The sequence below is a fragment of the Aythya marila genome (assembly GCF_965140915.1).
Source record: "Aythya marila genome assembly, chromosome: 8".
NCBI lineage: Eukaryota > Metazoa > Chordata > Aves > Anseriformes > Anatidae > Aythya > Aythya marila.
This window is the reverse complement of record NC_139049.1, coordinates 24314105-24333677: the sequence shown is the minus strand read 5'-3', so window position 1 is coordinate 24333677 and position 19573 is coordinate 24314105. Positions and strand designations below refer to the sequence as shown.

General features: G+C 41.7%; 1 protein-coding gene across 1 annotated transcript in view; it reads left to right on the top strand.

Annotated features, from left to right (window-relative positions):
- TRABD2B (TraB domain containing 2B) overlaps positions 1-19573 on the top strand; it is a 283235-nt gene that overhangs the window by 141643 nt on the left and 122019 nt on the right. The window contains exon 3 of the mRNA XM_082765922.1: positions 12202-12348. Within this exon, the coding sequence (XP_082622048.1) occupies positions 12202-12348 (147 nt within the window). The remainder of the gene's footprint in view (positions 1-12201; positions 12349-19573) is intronic.

The window sequence follows — 19573 nt, the reverse complement described above, 5'->3', positions numbered from 1 at the left end:
AATGGCAACAATCCTGATATATTTAGTGGAGGGGGGTGCTTTAAAAGCAGAAAGATCATTGGCAAATGCAGCCTGCAAAGAACAGAAACAGTTTATTTCAGCTGACAGATTTGGAGAAAACCAGCATTGCTAAGTTTCAAATTAGTGTGGGTAGACACTAATAAGAAAATTTAGGGCTAGCAATTCAGAATGAATAGTTTATTGCTTTTTGGTTAATCCCTTTTCAATTGCTATCAGCATAGAAAGAGGAGAACTCTTTCAGTCATTTGTGCCCAAAGCAAAATGTGATGAAAATAGGCAAACTGAAATGTAATTTAGCTCCCTAAAAGCAAAGAGGAGGGCTCACCCCATCAAGAAAAAAAAAAAAAAAAAAAAGAGTCAGAATTTGCCATTTAAACAAGACTCCGTGAAGCCTTTGTTTTAATAGTGTTTGTATTCTAACACTTTGAATCCAGTAACTTCTGGTTACCAGAGCTCAGTAAAGAATGTTTCCTGGGAAACTTCTTTTGCAATTTATTCAGTTTTCTACCCTGTATATTAACTGTCTGACATTTTTCTCAGATAGACTCATGCTTTGGAGTCATTTAATGAATAATTCCAGACCTACAGCTCATTTCTAAGTGGTACTGAGCATTTGCCATTCAAAACCCAAGCTAAGTTTTTTAGAATTTATTAATTATATCTCCGTATGTGATGAACAACTAAATGTCAAGCATAACTGCTCTTGTACAAAACATAAACACGAGGCAAAATTCCCTACCAAGAGAGTTAGCAGATGTCGTGGTTTAACCCGGCTGGCAGCTAAATACCACGCAGCCGTTCGCTCACCCTCCCCCCTCCCTCTCTGGGACGGGGGAGAGAAATGGAAAGTGAAGCCCGTGAGTTGAGATAAAGACAGTTTAATAAGACAGGAAAATAATAATAATAATAATAATAATAATAATAATAATAATAATAATAATAATACAATGATGATAATAGTACTACTACTAATAATATGTACAAACAAGTGATGCACAATGCAATTGCTCACCACCCGCTGACCGATGCCCAGCTTAACCCCGAGCAGTCCGGCCCCCTCCCCCCGGCTAGCCACCTATATATTGTTTAGCATGACGTCAGATGGTATGGAATACCCCTTTGGCTAGTTTGGGTCACCTGTCCTGGGTCTGTCCCCTCCCAGCTCTTACTGCACCCCCCAGCCTGCCCGTTGGCAGGACAGAGCAAAGGCTGAGATGTCCTTGGCTTAGTATAAGCACTGCTCTGCAACAATTAAAGCATCGGGGTGTTATCAGCACTCTTCTCATTCTAAGCCAAAACACAGCATTCCACCAGCTACTAGGAAGAAAATTAATTCTGTGCTAACTGAAACCAGGACAGCAGAGCATGGCTGGGGCAAACTAAGGTGACCAATTTACATCTGCGAAGGACTCAGTCTATAAAACCACCTGGGTACATTCTCCCTCTTGCCTACTTCAGGGAAGGTAGAAAGATCACTGCATAGGGAAGAAATGCAGAAAAGCTGCTGTCTTCAAAATGAGCTGATCTCTCACAGGTTTGTGAAGGGTGATATTTCCTTCCCACTGCATCCATCATCCAGGTCTCCTCCCTCAAGGTGATGCAGGCAGCATTTCAGCAGGTGAGGATCAGCACAGCTCTGCTGACATCATCAGAACTGTGCTAAATTACACTGGCTCAGTCTCTGGCTCTGCAACCCTGCTCCTAGGAGTTAGGTTTGAGAAGATATATCAAACCTGGAGGTGGTCCTCAGTGCTATACTTAGTACCACTGTTGCTTTGGGATGTTTGGATGTTTTTCCTACTGTCCTGATATAACTGAGTGGGCTGAAGCCAAGAGCTTCAGAGCCACAGCCACCCACGATTGTGGAAAAGGCTGCTATTGCTGTATAGTATTCCAGGGCAGCAGCAAAGAGATTTGCTTTGGGAATTTGCTTTTTCACCTTAGTGCATCCTGGACTTGCTTGAGCTGTGTCCCCATGTGCAATGTCAGCAACATCAGTGGGATTTCTGGGAATCTTCCTGGTGAAGCACAGTTTTAGGGGGAACAACCTGGTGAAAACTGTTTCAGGGGATGGCAGCATGTGCCAACTTACTGCTGTGTTTTACAGATTTACAGTGGATCAGTATTAGTCAGGCAAGGAAATAGAGGGGAGGAGAAAAAGTATTTTACTTTTTTTTTTTTTTCTCTCTCTGCTTTGTGGGGGGGAGTGCGTTGCCTGCCCAGAGGAGGAGATACATCTAAGGAGCAGGGAGATGTGGCTAAGGGGACATAAGATGAATCTGAGGCTTCTTTCTTTATCAGGTATTTCTCTTCTGTCTGAGTATATGAACCAGAATGGTGCTTGAAAACAGCAGTAACTCTGATACTTATTTGTTTTGTATTAACATGGGGAAATAGCCCACCTTCAAGGATATTTGAAGCTTTGCAAATAATGTTTTTCAAGGTCTTTTCTTACTGGTTAGAAGAAAAAGGAGAAAAAAAAGGAAAAAAAAAAAATAGCTAAATGAAGCGCTTTCCCCAGAACATGCCAGTTCATGTAAATTTTCACAGCAAAAATACAACATTTGGCTTTAGCATAAATCTGTGAAGATTCTGCTTGATTTCTTAACAGCATATCCCCTCCAGTAGCTGGTTTCATAGGCATTCTCTGACTGAAATGGAGACTGTTTAGCCTAGACATACAAAGGTTCAAGTAATGTGATCTTTTAGTCCCAACGGTAATGAAAATATGGTAGTTATAGCTGTCTCTAGAAAGATAACCTCCCATAGTTCATAAACAACAGAATTGCATTGAGGGAGACTTATATTAGTAGAAAATAGTGTCTGAATTTAACATTCTGACCTTGAAAGCTAACAGAGTAGTTTGTTTCAAATAATTATTTTTATAAATTTCTTCTGTCTTGGCAACTTGACTTGTGAATAGATTGCAGTTTCCTTTAACCTATTTGTTAGTGGAATTTATTTGCTGAATAACTGATGTAAATAACTCGGTGAATAGAAAGTAATTATTCTTGGCCTCCACTTAGTTTCAAGGCAAGCACCTGGCTGCAAGTAGATGATATGAGAAATTTGAGCTGCTGTGATTTGATGGGTAGGTCACCTTCTCTTCCTGGCTAACTGAATATTGAATAATCTTTATGCAACTTGCTGCTTCCAGGCAAGAGTCCTGTAAACTGCAACACAGCTGTAATGCTATACAGTGTATACTGGAGCTGCCATGCCATATTGGTAGCAGCAAGTGGATCTGGTGCATCCTCCTCTACCCTCAGAGAAGGCTTCCCCTATGTGCAGGCTTCCCTGGCTGTCCCTGAGCTCTGAAATGACAATTTGTGTCTTTGGGTGCCTCTGATTCTCCATTTTTTCTTTTCTCTCTTCCTCCAAAAGGAAGCTGAAGTGGGAGCTCCTGCATTCATATCTTGTTAAGCTCATGGACGCATCTGTAGGTTTTTCTGTAGGTCCCCTTGGCTTGCAGGGCATGGTGCAGGCTGACTGCAGGGCTTGCAGTGAGGGTTTCAGCTCCACAGTAAACATCCATTTATTGGCTGTATATCAAAGAATCGTAGAATGGCTTGGGTTGGAAGTGACCTTAAAGATCATCCAGTTCCAACCACCATGCCACAGGCAGGGATGCTGCCCACTGGACCAGGTTGCTCAGGGTCTCATCCAGCCTGGTCCTGAACACCTCCAGGGATGGGGCACCCACAGCTTCTCTGGGCAACCTGTTCCAGTGCTTCACCACCCTCTGAGTAAAGAACTTCTTCCTAACATCCAACCTAAAACTCCCTTCTTTTAGTTTAAAACCATCCTCCCTTGTCCTATTATTATCTACACGAGTAAAGAGTCCTTTTCCATCCTTTTTATAAGACTCTGTTAAGTATCAGAAGGCCAGGTGCAAAACAACCTGATGAGGTTATTTTGCATAACAAAATAAATTCAAACCTTTTCCTGTGCTGTCCCAAATCTTGATGTGCTTTTTTTTTCATGTTTGCCCTGCTGCTGAACTCGCAGGGACACAATCACCTTCAGGGTTAGGAAACATTCCCTTTTCTACAGATGCCAACTTGGTCATGCTCATGTGGAGACTGGGGAACCGAGCCAGTTGTTACCCCAAATGGTCCTTGGCCAGAGGCAGTTGGTTGCTCCATCTGGCTTGCTGGAAAGTGTACCCATTCCTAAAAGGCAGTCATTTATTCTCCAGCATGCTGTTGTACATTGAAATTGGCACCTGTTTGTGCTGATACCTGGGGCTGGGAGCAGGAAATTCAGGTCTTTATGTCCCTTTCAGCCCTTCTTGCTGTGGGAGCAGCAGTCTGGAAAGGGGCCGTGCTGGCATCGTGAGGTGTTAAGCTGGGATGGCTGAAGGAGTTAATCTGCTGCCTCACTGTAATATAATAGAAAGAAAAACATGCCTGTGGGGCTAGTCCATTTTACTATGTAGCTTCAGCTGGTAATTAAAAAGAAGCAGTTCAAAATTAAGCAGTAATATGAATAAAACCCCAAATTAAATATACCCAGGACAGGCTGGATTTTCAATGGGTGGATGCATAGCATATCATTAAACCAGGCTTTTTTTAAAAAAATATCTCAGGCTGGCTGCCTAAAACCAGGAGCTCCCAAAGCTTTGCTCTATCCCATGAGGGTGCACCTTTCACTGTGGCTCTTGTGCCACCAGGGCACGAGCTGAGCCGTATGCCCCACTGGGGCATGCTCCCACATTCTTTCTGTTACAGTGGAGACAAAAAAGTAAAATTGAAACCCCAGATGGGCCCATAACAATCTTACTTGTGAGTCGAGAGCGCAAACGTGGTTTCAGGTTCTCGGGAAGGATTTCATGTGCCTCCTTTGAAAGTGGTGATCCCAGAGATGGGGACAATGTGCCCATTTAAGATGGAAGAAAGTGATCATGGGCAATGCCCTTTGGGTCCCAAGTGCCTTTCCAGGCTTCCATTTCAGAAATGCAACTGCTGAGCAAAATAGCAGGCTCAGCTGGGCAATCGATGTGGCCTTCTGCGTGTCTAGACAGGCAGCTGGCTGCTCCCGAATAAAGCACTGCATCCAAGCACGGTGGTGATTTGGGGGTAACCAAAGGGAGAGCAGGGAGGCGAGAGGGAAGGAGCGATATGAGAAGAGGCACTGTCAGCCACAAGCTCCCCACTGGGCTGATTTCCAAAAGATGGACGTTGTGTGTCTGAAGAAAGCTCACCCTCTGCTCACCTCATGTCTTACATTCTTTCCCAAACTATCTGTTACCGGACACTTTTGGAGGTGTTGGACTTATCATGGATGAGTTCTTTCATTTCAGTGACACCGTGGCACCTCTCCTGGAACACTGCTCCTGTCCACAAACCTGCAGATGAACTTCTAGCTCCCACAAAACTTGGTGATCATGGGGGTGGGATTCCACTGACATTGAGGTAGCACTTGGGTTTTTGAATACAGCAGTTTGCTAGGAAGTGGTGAGATTCCCACAGGTCAGGGAGCCTGGGGCCAAGACAGGCTTGCAGGGTGGTGGCACAAGAAGGGGCAGAATGGGGTCTGAGGGGTATGCAGGAGCCAGGCTGCAGCTCAGCCCAGGGCATCACCAAGTAGGCAGCAAGGCTGTGTCCGGTTTGTCCTGCTGGACCGCAGCTTTTCTTGCTTGGGTGAAAATTGTCTCTCCTGTGCCTGTGGGTTTCATTTGGTCTGGAGGTCTTCAACAGTTATCATCAGGTATTGCACAGTCCAGCTCCTTTCTCCTCATGGAATTGGGTGCATTTACATCAGCAGAGTGCCCGAGCCTGTTATCTCTATAATGGTCTTTCTGATGCCTTTATTATCTGAAAATCAAGTGAGTCTGTTTAAAATCAAACCCAGTTGCCAGCTACTCAGCCCTGGAAGAATTGCTATTCCTCTGGCACAGACTGGTGTCAAATGTGTAAAGAAGTGGAAGAAAATTATTTACATCATAATGTCTGACTTCATTAATAACTAATACGTTTTTTTTTAGGTTAATAGTAGGAGGGAAAATCAGTTTCATAGGCAGCGTTTTGTTGTCTTGGAGGCTAACAGATTTTTAAGTCCAGGAACTGAATGGTTTAGGTGAGTCCTGGTTAGAAGCCATTTTCTTCGGTGCCACTTTTGGTTCAGCTATAAATAAGAAAAAAAAATATTGTCGCCCTTTGAGAGTGCTGTCTCATGCCAGAGGTATGAATTGATTGTGCTGTTGATTTACATTCTTGCTGACAAGATCTAAGACTGCAGCCCAGAAGCCTAACTGGCAGCACTTGGACCTGCAAGTCCTCACTGCCGGGCAGTGAGTCGGCCACTGCCACTTGTTGCACTTCAACCAGGAAAACACTTGCTGAATCAGGCTGCTTGGAGTGTGACTCTTTTATTGCAAATATTTAGACTTTGGGGTAGGTTCAGCCATCAAAATTCATCTACTGAACTCAGAACAACCTAGGGAATAACATTTTTCCTGTTAATCTTCTCAGGGTCAGGTCCTCAACCAGCAAATTTCTTAAACGTAGACCTAAAACCTCGAGGCTTCAGGAATAAATGGGATTTTAGTCACTTATTTACAAGCCTAACTGAAAAGGCCATATTTAAGAAATTAGATCTATGTAAGAGTACTGGATGCAAGTAAATCCCGCATACAAAATCCACAAAAGCAATACATTTAGACTGCAAATTTAACAAGTGTAATTCTATCCCTTTCAGTGTTTCAATTCTGATTAAGTTGCAAATCCTTCCTTCTGTTATTTCTTAATCTATTTGCCTAAGCTTGAATTTGGGCATTGACCAAAGCAGAGAGTAATCCTACCCAATTACTGCTCCCTCCTGCCACCGACTGAGAAAAAGAACCAAGTTGTTCTTGTGTCCCCAACATTTTGGGGATGTTTCGGCCTATTTAACATGTGATGTTTATAGTATATGTATTAGGAATGATAAAGTGTTTCTAAAGTACTATCAGGATGGAAATTAACTGAGCTTGGAGTTTTACTCCATTGTCTTTATTTTTGTCTCAACTCCCTTCTGCAAGGGAAGACCTGTATATAAGAGAACAAACTGAGGCTAACTGACCTGTATCTATCAGGTACCCCACAAAAACCCTGCACAGCTGCTATCCAGGCTCCAAGTTAATTATACACACTCAAGCACTGATGAAACCAGAAACGTTGTACAGAAGCAGTATTATAGTACTGTCCTGGCCTTTACTGTCCTTTAGCCCTGGGAATGAATGAGAGCTGCTGTCGACCAGGAGAGTCCTCCCTGCGCTATGGCAATGGTGTGTTGCAGTCCTGGTGTTGAAGGAGTGAGGGACTCATGGACATTGCAGTGTTTTCTGTCAAGGAACTGTTTCAGGGTTTTTTGTTGTTGTTTTGTTTTATGCCTCGATTCAATGAAACACAAAGAAAATAAAAAAAAAATAAAAATAAAATGGCTTTAGCACTTCAAAGTTCATCATGGGAAGTTTGTGTAAAGAGAAAGGTCAAGAGGTTGAAGCTAGTGCTAAGCTCCTGGAAGTCAACTTAAATACTTCCTCGGGACCTTTGGGTGTGCAGGGCTGAAAGCTGGAGCTCTTAGCTCCCTGCAGTATTCCCAGCACCAAGAAAATCAGTCGTAGTCTCAGGGCTGTGAGCTATTAGCACGAGTGTTCTTCACCAGGCCGTGTCTGCGTGTCAGCATTGTTACTAACCTGGTAGGATCTGCCATTGTTAGGGGTTTCTCCAGGCACCTTGGTCAGATTCAAACTGTTTTATTAAACTGGTTAATTGCTAGTTTGAAAGGGAGAGAAAAAAGCAGGGTCCTTAGGTCTCCCTGGTCAGTGCCAAGCCGCAGACTATTAACTACTCCTGCCTTTCAGAAGCAATAACTGCGGGTTTGGGGAACATATGGAACCAACTAGCCGAAAGGCTTTTATGAGGAGCTTTAACAGGGGGCACGGTTTTGTGAGCAGAAATTCCAGTGGATGAGTTAATAGTTTCACTTTCCTTAGCTGTCCCTTTATAGGAACAACAACAACAAAGTCAGGCGCGTTCCTCCAGTGGCCCCGGCTGTACAATGTGCCGATGCATCCAGGATTTCTCTTGGACACTGAGAGAGTCCTTTATAGTTCCTCCTGGACCTGTTTTTTCAGAGCTATTTCCTGATGCTGACCTCATTAGGTGAGTTTCACAGCTCACTAATTCCTAGCAACAGTGCAAAAGATTCAAGGAAAGGGGAAACCCGTCTTCTGGAAACCAATGGAACTGAACAGATTTGGGCAAACACTTTTATTGCTTTTCATTAATCTGGAAAATCGGGGACTTGTTTTTTTCTTTTCATTTTTTTCCCTTTTCTCCAGGCCATTATTTTGAACTGAAAGAGTATATTTGATTTTCCATTTGAGTATAGAGAATGATAACAACAGAACAAGAATCTCAGAAGAGCAGTATAGCTCAGTACTTATGTTACAGTTTGTTTTGAACCAAGCAGGAGAGTGGGCACTTCTTTTCTTGAGTGGCAATGTGGGTTCTGATGGGATATAGTCACCCAAATGCTTCCAGTAATGCTTGTTTAGTATTTGCCTTGTGGTGGCACTTGTCCAAAAGAGAGAGCAAAAGAAAACAATAGTTCGCTGCCCAAGAGATGACATCATAGCGTGAAACTTAAGTACTTGTTTTTGTGGTATTGTTATTAATCATGGTTCTATGCAGGGGTCATCCTGTAACTCCAGCTACTGGAGTCATGTGAATGTAGTGTTTATGGTTCAGCCTTCATAAGTTTAGGAATGGAAAGTGATTTCTCCATCACATAACAATGAAATTTATCTGCACACCAAAGTCTGGTGCAAGAGTTTTCTCAGGGTTTCCTTTCCTTCTCAAGTGTTTTCAATAGCAATTGCACCAGAAGAACACAGATCTCTTTCTTTTCAGCTTAATGCAAAGTTTATTTCTTTGATTGTAACATCTGAATTTGTTTTCTATTTTATTAGCAAAATAGTTCATAAGAATATTTGGGACCACTCAAGTATGTTACTATAGTATGGTAACAAGGCTTCCTTGTCTTATTTTAAGATGGCCCCTGAGATGCCACGGTGGCACCATTTGGGACTGTAGTCAAACTGAAGAACCTTTCCACTTGGTTAGAAATCCATAGTATTGCCTCCTAGACAAAGTGATGGGCACGGAGTTGAGCTGTCATTAGAAATGAGGGAACTATAAATTTTAACAAAATAAACTGAGGCGTCCAAGATCAGTGGGGCCAAAGACCAAAGGTGTGCAGTGTGGCAGCACAGGTACTCTTGGGTAGTGGTGAGAACAGATGGCATGAATATAAGAAATGGAGCAGCCTCGTTCACCAAGAAATTAAACCTGAGGACCCTGCCGATCTCCCCCTTCCTGAGCGTACCTTGATTGCAGGTCACCCATAATGCCAGAGCTCTCTCCTTGTCCCAGGTCTGCCTCTGACCTTGCCAGGGAACTGCTGGTCTGGTACAGACCCCTTATCCATGAGATGGCAATAGGCTATGCAAAAGTGCTGCTAAAAAGTCTGCCCAGTGGTTCCTGGTGCTGTGTGGGGCCAGTGCTACCTGCTTTCTTCAGCAATAAAGCCGGACCCATGGGTTTGCCGTAAGGGCCGAGCTGGTGTCTCCAAACATGCTCATAAAATCCGTGTGTTGAATGCTTCTCTCCAGAGAATGACACCACTTGGGTGAAAAGGCTTCCTTCTGGCAGGGTGAAAAACCCCTCCTGTTGTCCGTGTTTGATCGCTTGGAACTCAGGGCCAGAGACAGCTGCACAAAAATGGCTTTCAAAGCACACAGATGTGAGGATCATAAATTGCATGAATAAAAATGCACTTTCCCAGAGCCAAACCCTTAGCTTCCCATCACTTTCCAGAACAAATACTGTCTGCTGTATTTATTAGGTGGGACTGTGTACGGGCAGTCGCTCTAAGTGTGTTTATTTTGAAGTCATCAGTTGTTCGGTAATCTCAGGCACCTCTGGGAGATTTAACTCAGATAGAGGTTTAGGCTGGAGGTCGTGGGGTCACTGATATTAAGATAGGGAGAAGGAAAGGAAGCAGCATTGTTTTTGTGGCATTATCTGAACAGTAAGGAAAAATAAATGCAGCTTTTAAGATGGCTTTAACCAGACTCTGGGGGAAAAAGCCTACAAATCCAGCCGGCAAGTGACTGCTACAAGACTCTGCATCTCTTCAAGTGTGTTTTGGGCCACCCAACCAAAACCCATGGTGATTACGGTGTGATTAAGCAAGACTTCTCTAGAAATCTGCTTAGGCGGCTGAAATTTTGCTTTAGCATATGCAAGAGCTTCAGTTTCTAATTTTAACTCCCAGCCTAGAATAAAATCTCTCGAGCTGCTTTTTGGGCAGTTGCTTGAACCCGGTGATTCGCTTCCCTGTGGTGTCAGCGGAGTGCCAGAGCTCTGCTGGCCACCAGCACTTAGGTCCCATTGCAAGACGGGGAAAGCGAGCAAGATCACAAATGTCCTGACACGGCCACTGCCACTAATGAACTCTGGGGTCCATCTCCTGTGGCAAGCTCTGAATAACTCCTTCTTTCTCATGGTGGTGTCTTATATGAACTCACACTGCGGCTTTTTCTGCAACCAGACGCTTATTTTCAAGGAAAATGCAGGCAATTTTCTTTAAGACCTTTAACCCTCTGCAAATATGACTGAAATCAGCTAATAGGTTCCAAATTTATTAGGAGGAAACAAAGAGACAAAGGCAGAGCATGAACGCAGAGCACTGGTTTCCTCAGGAAGCCAGAGTAACCCCCAAAAAAAGTCATTTGGAATAAAGGAAGGATTTGTTTATCATCTCCTTAATATTTTACCATAAAACACTCTGTCTTATCCTCAGGGTTTTTGTGGTTGTTTGTATATATGTGTGTGTGTGTGTATACACATTTTTGTATATAAAAATCCAGCAACATCCATTGTTTAAAAAATCAAAAATGAGAAGGATTTTGCTAAAAGCATTTTGGGAAAACCTCTACTCTCGGTTTTCCTGTCAAAGTTTTTCTAAGCTTTTATTTTTATTAGTCAAAATGTTTAGAATCCCCAGGAAATCCTGGGATGAACCGTTTCCTCTTTGAGCTGTAGCCCTTAGGGGAAAAAGAGAAAGCTCAGAGCCTTTCAAAGCTTAGAAATTTTTAAGCTGTATTTTTTTGCAGGTTTTTTAAATTACAGGAAAACTAAGTTAGGTAGATGCTTAACTGTAGGCTATGGTCCTGGGAAAGTTGGATCTCTTTGTAGAAAAGCCTGAAGAGACCCTTAGATCTGAACAAGGAAATCTCTTAGGCTTGGATCTTAAGAGGGAACCAATTGCAGAACTGCGGTGTAACAGGTTCTTTTGAAAGACCATCTTTATATTTTTAAAAAGTAAATTAAAAATAACATTTGCTTTCCCTCAACCAGAATTTGTGTATGTTAGTTAACATCTAACAGCTTCCTATTAAGAGGCTGTTAATGCCCTGGAGATACTTTTATTTTCTTATTCCTTTAAAAAATAAAAATAAAAAATAAAAATCTTGGATCATATTTGTTATATACCTGAGGTTTTGCAGAAGTAAATCCAATTGACAGTGTTACAATTCAATATATATGTTCATATTGCAAAAGGGTAGGTGAAGGGGGAAAGGCTAAGGAAGGGAGACTAATAGTGAATTTCCTAAAGTTTCTGGCATTAAAATCATTCAGAAATTCCCCTGCTACAACAGTGACTTCCTAAGTTTTTAAGATTATGATTTTTTAATTTTTTTTTAAATCTTCTAGCTTTATTTGGGCTTTGGATTTAAGCTAGCTGTCAGGAAGCAGAGGCAATAGAAGAGAAGCTTCCTACTTCTGGGACTTTTTCATTCCAATGTCTCTCACGTAGCCAAGTTCTGTGCAGAGATAAGCTAATTGTCCTCAGACCACTTGGCCATGAGTTCCAAGCAGTGTACGTATTATGAAATTAGACTTTATGAAGAATATCAAGGATCCTGTAATAAGGACTTCTATTAGAGAAGGGTGGAATTCCCTTCCAGTTGGGAATACCTAAAGATCATTCCTTACTGCTGTGGGCTACAATGGGTCAATAAACTTCAGGCACATAAGAGTTTTTAAAAGTTTAGTCTCTAAGGCTTTGCTTCTTTGATACTTGGTATCTTGAACTCCTCTCCTGTTTTTATTATTTACATTTCTACAGGTGCTGTTTGCTCTGAACCAAACTCTGCTCCAACATGAAAGTCTCCGAGCAGGTAGTTTGCAGGCCCCATATACCACTGAAGATCTCATCAAGCATTACAATTGTGGAGACCTGAATGCTGTCATATTCAATCACGACACTTCTCAGGTAAGCAAAAGTGTTATGGATGGGCCGGCTAACTGAGAACAAATCAGTTGTTTTAATAGCAGTGGTGTTCTCCCTTAAAAGGCAGGAAGTGTTCTCCTGCCAAAGGTCCTGATCTAAAATTTCTGCGTTGGATACAGTGACCTCTGTTCGTTAAAATGCTTGGCATCTGTTTCTGCCAGATAAATGCACACATAGCTCCCCTCTTACAGGTATCATATGACAACAAAGTGTTTAATTCAGCTGATGAATAGAGGTACAGAGAGGTTAAGAGCCTGGCAGAAGGCCTGTCAGGTGCCTATAGCACAGAGAAAAGTAAAACTCCGGTCGCAGGGTCATCACTTTATACCCCGTCTCCTCTTTTCCCTGTTCCTTTTGATGCCTTGTGTTTTCTTCTCTATATTTGCCTGGTGAGAGACTGGGGCTTCCTTGGTATTGCATTTGCTCTGGGGAAGTGACTGCCTGGAAAACTTTCCTAGGAATGTGCCTGAAAAAAAGTTAATTATGGATGTTTTTGGGGCTGTTGAATGTGGTCCCCTCATTAAGGGGGGAAAAAAAAACTTTGTAATATTTGAGCTTATATTTGGAGAGGAAGTGAACCTTATGTAAATACTCTATAAAGTAAATAACTTCTCAAACATGTCATAATTCAATAATTTTGTATGTGTCTCAGGCAGCCCTTCAGTCTCTGTTTATCTTAGTTATCCACTGCTATTAAAGACTCTCAATGGAGCAGAAATCTGCTTTCAGACTAGTCTGATAGTTCATGGCAAACTCCGGGATTCTCTTTTAATACTTAGGTTCCTCTTTATTCCTTCCCATTAATTCTACGGAAACTTGGTCTTTGGATGTCTTCTAGTTCTTTTTTTTTTGATAAATGTCCCCAGGTTCCTGTCTCAGGTGCAATGACTTGCTTAAAGGGGACCTGTACAACCTTTGGCAGTATTATGTACGTTTTGCCAATGAAAGCCTATTATGTTATCTTGTGTTGCACAGGGCTCTGTGAGCTACTTTTTGCTCAGAGAAGGAGCTGAGAAAGTGAGGATGGCCCCAGTCTGCCTGTAATGCAGCCACCCTCCACAATCTGCATGCTTTCATAGTGGTCTTGTATGCCCCTCTTAGAAGTTCTAGGCAGATGTATAAAAGACATCCACTGCAACTTTTCTATGTCATCTATCACAGAACTAACCTGCCCCTCAATGGGCAGAAAGACATCAACTTGGACAATCAAAGATCATTAAATTCTAGACAAATGGTCGTTTCTCCTCTTTTTCCCTTACTGGTTATTATTTTCAAACAGTAGAAAGAATGATTGATTATAATGAACGGGATCAAATCTCTTTGCTCTCACAGTGAATCCAGTCCTAGAGAGTGAAGCATTGGTTCAGCATCCCTAAGCAGGACGTGGCAGCGTGGTTAACCTGGCAGTACTAAAGGAGAAGTCTGTGTAGCACCAAAGCTGCCAGAGCTGTTCTTTCTGGGCAGCCCTGAAAAGTAAAGGGAGGAACCAACTCAGGTAAAAACAGGTCTGTAAAGACGTGATATGTGAATTACAAAAGGCAGAGAGCTCAAGACTTTAGAAGATCCTGGAGAAGATGACTAACAATTCCTGTAATGTGAAGGCAAGCACATGAGATAAACACATCATGATTTTGAAGAAATCCTCCTGCAAGATGTGCTAATATATTTGCCATGGATGCAAAGAAATACCAGTCATAAAATCATGAAGACAGTCTTGATATCTGGATGTCCTGTGTCATCTTTTTGGGGCTATCAAACAATGTAATTTTGCCAGCGTTTTTTCTCAGCCTGGGTCCGCGAGACAAGTTATGGCCTTTCACACTGACTGCATTGACTCGCAGACATCTGTGATTTGTTGACACAATGTCCTATAACAGACCTGTGTTTTAGACTTGAGAGGCACAGAATGCTGTAAAAACTTTTTTATCCCTGCAAATTCTTGGATCAAATGTGAGTTTAAAAACAGTGTTAAAGGAAGAAGAAAGAAGCTATAACCAATGAGAGTTCAAGCAGTGGTGTTAGTCATGGTCCCAGAGTACACACAGTTGATAGAGATTATAACACTTACAGGCCATGGAAAATTAAAATCTCTGTATGTATACTAGTCCCTGCAGAACTCTAAATGTTGTGGAGTATTTTCATCTCTTGGGTTGTTGTTTTTAATTTGGTTAAAGAGGTTTTTTGTTTCGTAGTGTTTTTATAAACCAGCTTTATACCATTTATTTTTAATTGCATGCAGAACAGAATAGAAAATTAAAACCTAAAATAACTCTCTATGCAGGTCAACTTTTGCCAGTGGTAATTCTGAAGTTTATTCTATCTGTTTTTTGCAAGGATGATCTCCCTGCCACAAAGTCTTTACCATTCAGTTATCAAATTTGATTAACCTGGCTTAAATGTTACATATGAAGCATTCCCCATGGCATTTTTCTTTTGAGCCATTAAATCTAAGCACAGGGATTTATCACGTGCCGAGAGTTTATTGCAGTCCTCTTCAGGTGACCAAACTGATAGGCCTGCAAGTGCAGAAAAACTTTGAATATCCCAAGTTGGCTGCATCATCACTTGAACTTCTGGGTTCATTTGAGGGCTGTTTATAAGGTTACTAGTGTCTGCTGGTTGCTTGAAAGTTAGTGGGAGCTGCAGGATAAAGGTCAGTCTGTCCATCAGTTCCCTCAGTTCAAAGCCGCTATTTTCGGTAACTGTAACATGTTGGAAAGTTTCCTAGACCAAAGCAGGAGTCCAGGCACTGGGTCAGAGGACAGCTCCTTCGGCACCCCGGGGAAGGAGATGGGGACAGGGAAGGGGACAAGGAAAGGACAAGATCACCTCAGGGATCTGTTCCCTGCCTTGGGGCTGGAGAGTCAGGTTTAGTTGGGTTGAGGTGGGAGCATGTCCCCAAATCTCTGCTGTTTTCCTGTCCTGGAGCAATCAACACTGATGAGCACTAAGGAAATTCTTCTCGGTTTCATTTTTTTTTTATTATTTTTTATTTTAATTAACAACAGTGAAAGTGGGAAACACCTCTCCTTTCCTGTGGTTATATTACATTCCTCATTCCTTTCTCTCTCTCTGTCTCTATCCCTTTTTTTTTTTTTTTAATTTTGTTTCCAACCACCATTTTTCTGAACATATAAATCCTTATTCAAACTTAATAAAATTTTAAGAGGCTGAGTTTATTCAGTTAGACTGTGACCCAAAAGTGGAGTAGGAAACATCTCTTCTGCTTGTACAGCCTTCTGCAAACTCTTGGTTCTCTTGTGACTTTTTCAGTCAAGAGACTTACATCGGAGTTTCTGGGCAGAAAGTCAACATGATATGGAAGAGAAAATATTCTAAGATAAAGATAGGATAGGTTTATTTTCCTTTATCTCCAGACTTTTTTCCCCAAATAAATCATAGTTTCTTTCTCTCCTTTTGAAAAAAAGTTGTCTACAAGTGAAGAGGCATGAGATTAGATCAGCAGCTTTAACTTTGGTATTGTCTGAAGCTTTTACAAAGGAATTAAGGTCAGCATGTCCAGATGCATTAAAACGCAAAAAGAAAAAAAAAAAAGTCCAAAATTAGAAAACTGTCTACCTCCAGAGAACACTTTCTCTTACCTAAGACAGTTAAAAAATTGCCTAATAAGCTGAAGCCTTGGTGAACAAGAATTAGAGTACAAAACAATTTCTCTTGTATTTTGTTCCCTAAATCTGATGTAAAAGTGTTTATTTAACTATGTTGAACTGGTACCTGTAGAGTTTTGGGTTCAGGGGTATCTTGTACCCATTAATTCTGTGATCAATTTTGAGATGTTCAATTGTTTAAGGACAGTTCTGTAAAGCAGCTTCATCTTTGCCAGCATGGATTTGCTGGTTCTGTGTTTCCTTATATTCCTTTCTATGCTTTATAAAGAGGGGATGAGGAGGGTATTTTTCCTCTAACCCTTCCCAAAGACTATACCCGTGATCTCCAGCTATTGTTTTTCCTCTGCTGTCCTCAATCATTCTTCTGACCTCAGGAAGGCTCCTGTCCAGGACAGGGTAGTTTCTCCTCTCTCTTTGCTGATCTGGCATACCAGAGGCATGTGGCTGCACTGCTTTTATTATAGACAGTTTTCTTCAAGCCAGGTCCCACTGCTTGCATACTTGTTATTTGCCTGTCCCGTTCAGGGTTATCGATACAATGCAAGGGTCGTACCTGCCATTTATAAAGCATCTTTCATCCAGAGACCTCTTGTGTTTTGTGTGTGTTTTGGGCTGTATTGAAATAATTGAGTGTATTTCCATATGAAAATGAACAAATCAAGCTAGGCCAGTGAATAACGCAGTTTATATGCTTTCTGTTCACCTGAGTTAACAATCTTCATGTTGCCAGGAGAGGTTATGTTATTGCTTCATCCTACACAGAAAGGCAGGCTATGCAATGAAGTTATTTGGTGATCACCTCAGCCTTGCAGATATGTCTCAACCCTTTTTGGGTGCTGAGGGCTCGTTGTGACTCCTTCTTATAGCTCTGCCCATCATAAACAACTGAGCTTTTTGTATAACTTGCTGGTATGATGTCACCTGTACCTTGAATTGGTTCTGCAGTTCAAAAGTCCATGGATTCATGCTGAAATGCATTGTTTGGGTAGTGGACATTGCCTTTTGAAAAGCATGTGGTGATCCTGATATTACAGACCCATATGATAGCAGCATGTCAGTAGTCAGCCTCCCTAAACCACAGAAAAGGTTTAGTTCATCACTTCACAATATACTTGCTGTTTATAAACAGGTTGTGTTATATACCTCTTTAAAAATGGTATCATTCTGCATTTAAACCTGTCCTTTAAGATTTAAGAGTCCTGATAATTCTAATTATATCATTAATTTGCCCCATTCTCATTTTGGATAAAATATGACTGGATTTCTGGCTCACTCCTCGAATCAATGAAAGCTATCTGTGGAATGCCCCAGCTTCAATAAATGCAGAAACACACAGCTGAAACCATTAGGTAGAGTGTTGAATGATAAGCAGACCTAATTTGTCCAAGGAATGGAGTTTTATCTATGGGAAAAGAAGATAAATCCTTAAACTGAAGGCACAGCTATTGTAACACAACACTTTGGAAGCATCTTATCGTTTTCAGCTGTAACAAAGTGCAGACGAACTGGCACAGCTTCTCGTCCTTCCAGGGAAAGTGATTATAGGCTTTTCAGCAAAGCAAGTGCAAGGTTGTCCCAGGCACCAAGTGAGCTGGTCCCAAGAGCTTCTGGGTCCAGGTGAGGGGTCGGTAACACTTCCACAAGCATAGGTTGCTGGTGAAACTGATGGCAGTCCCATCATTGCTTGGGTGTTTGGTGACATGCGTTCAGATCTGCTTGTGCTCCAACAGCAAGCAGAGGATGTCTCCCGCCTTCTTGTCTCTTGGCTGTAGCACAGGATGCTCTCACAGAGATGTTGCTTTCCCATAGTCCAGAAGAGCTCCTGATCAGCTGTGATGGGGTCATTCGTTCTTTCCACTTGCACCTGAGTCACAGCTTCGTGTATTGGTGTATTGTGAGCATTTGGAAGCAAAAAAGCAGAAGGGCGGCCAACGTTTTCAGAGTCTAATTTTCATATTATGTCAGAACAGGATTTCAGATTGGAGCAATATTGTATTTTGGCTTATGTGTTTTAGAAAATTGGTTACAGATCCAGATTGTGAAAGTCTAGTTGTTGATGACAGTGCTGGGGAAAACACTGCAGGAATTATATTTTTGTGAATTATCTGGAACATTCCCAGATAATTTTCATGCTACAGGTTTTGAAAATAGGTTCTTGCTTGGAAATTTTCATTGTATGCTTGCATTTAGCATTGTCTAACTTGGAAGTTCCTTCTTTCCTCTTTTCTGTTTCCATGGAGAAGGCAATGGGAGAGTGAGAGAAAGCAGGAGAGAAATTGGAACAAGACATTTAAAGGCAAAGATTTTTCTTTCAGAGACTGCTGTGTTACTAGAAAAGAAACACTTGCTTACAGAAAAGGGCTGATTTACATTAAGGACATTTAAGGATTGTTGACTACCTGTATTACTTAGTAAGGGAATCAACTATAAAAGAGCATGAAACTGACTGGGAAAAACATTTGGAGCTGAAGGTGGTAGCATGCTGCTTTCTGTGCATTGCTATATGTTTGCTGTAAAGCATTTACTGTCCCTTCTTTTTAAAGAGCTGGTTTATGAAGTGTTTCTTGGAAAGACTTCTTCAAGAGAAATGTGAAAGACTTGTTGGTTTTTGAAACAATATCTTGTGAGTTGAATATACAAAATGTTTCTTCTCTCTTTGTGTTTTATCCAGAGGATGTGTTTGTCACCTCATTAAGACAGGGAGGGAAAAAATGGGGGGTCAATTTGGTTGTCCCAGCTGAATTGGCAGGATTAGTATCCAGGCATTATCTGAAAAGTTGTTGTTCTTGGGTACTCCTTGACACAGCTTTTCCTGGTCCAACACTTACTGTTCAAGAGTGAATAGTGAGCCCAGTAGATCAGGTTCACCAGTGTAAACTGGTTTTGCTCCCCGATAGCAATTTCAGACCTGGAGCTTCTTTTCTCTGGGGGAGATGATTGCTGATAAGCCCAAAGTCAAGCCTTGTACGGTTCTAACCACTTAGTAGTAAAACAGCTCCAAGGATAACTAAGTACGATTTGTCTCTATTTAACTGATTGCACCTAAATTATTCCTTACTTTTTTCCTGGTTGGTCCCCATTCCATTTTGAATTGCTTTCTTGGCAATGTTCTGCACCTTCGTGTCCTATTCTAGACCTCCCAAACATCCCCAGAGTCCCAATCTCACACTAGTTCAAAAGTCATCATCTCGCCTCTGGTCCAGCTGCTGTTGCGTTATCAACCAGCGTTTCCCTTTTTGTTCTTTGCTAAGTTGTGTGAAATTTTGCAAACCATATCTTTTGGGTCATGCATCCCTTGGGTTAAAATCAGGTTGCAAACTTCACATAAGCATTCAGGCTTTCCCTAGCACCCTACCAAATGTGTATGGGAAGAAACTCATGGCAGAGCCCTGACAATATATTCTCAAGATGAACAAACTCGCGTTTGTACCCACTGCTGGCCAGCTGATCTCCCACTGTATAAGAAAAGACAAAATGAAAAATACCTTAGGAAAAAGAACTGCAATGCTTTAATAAACAAACCTTCTGGCCCCATTTTTTTTTTTCACTTTATTACCCTGCTTTGCCTTTTGATCAGT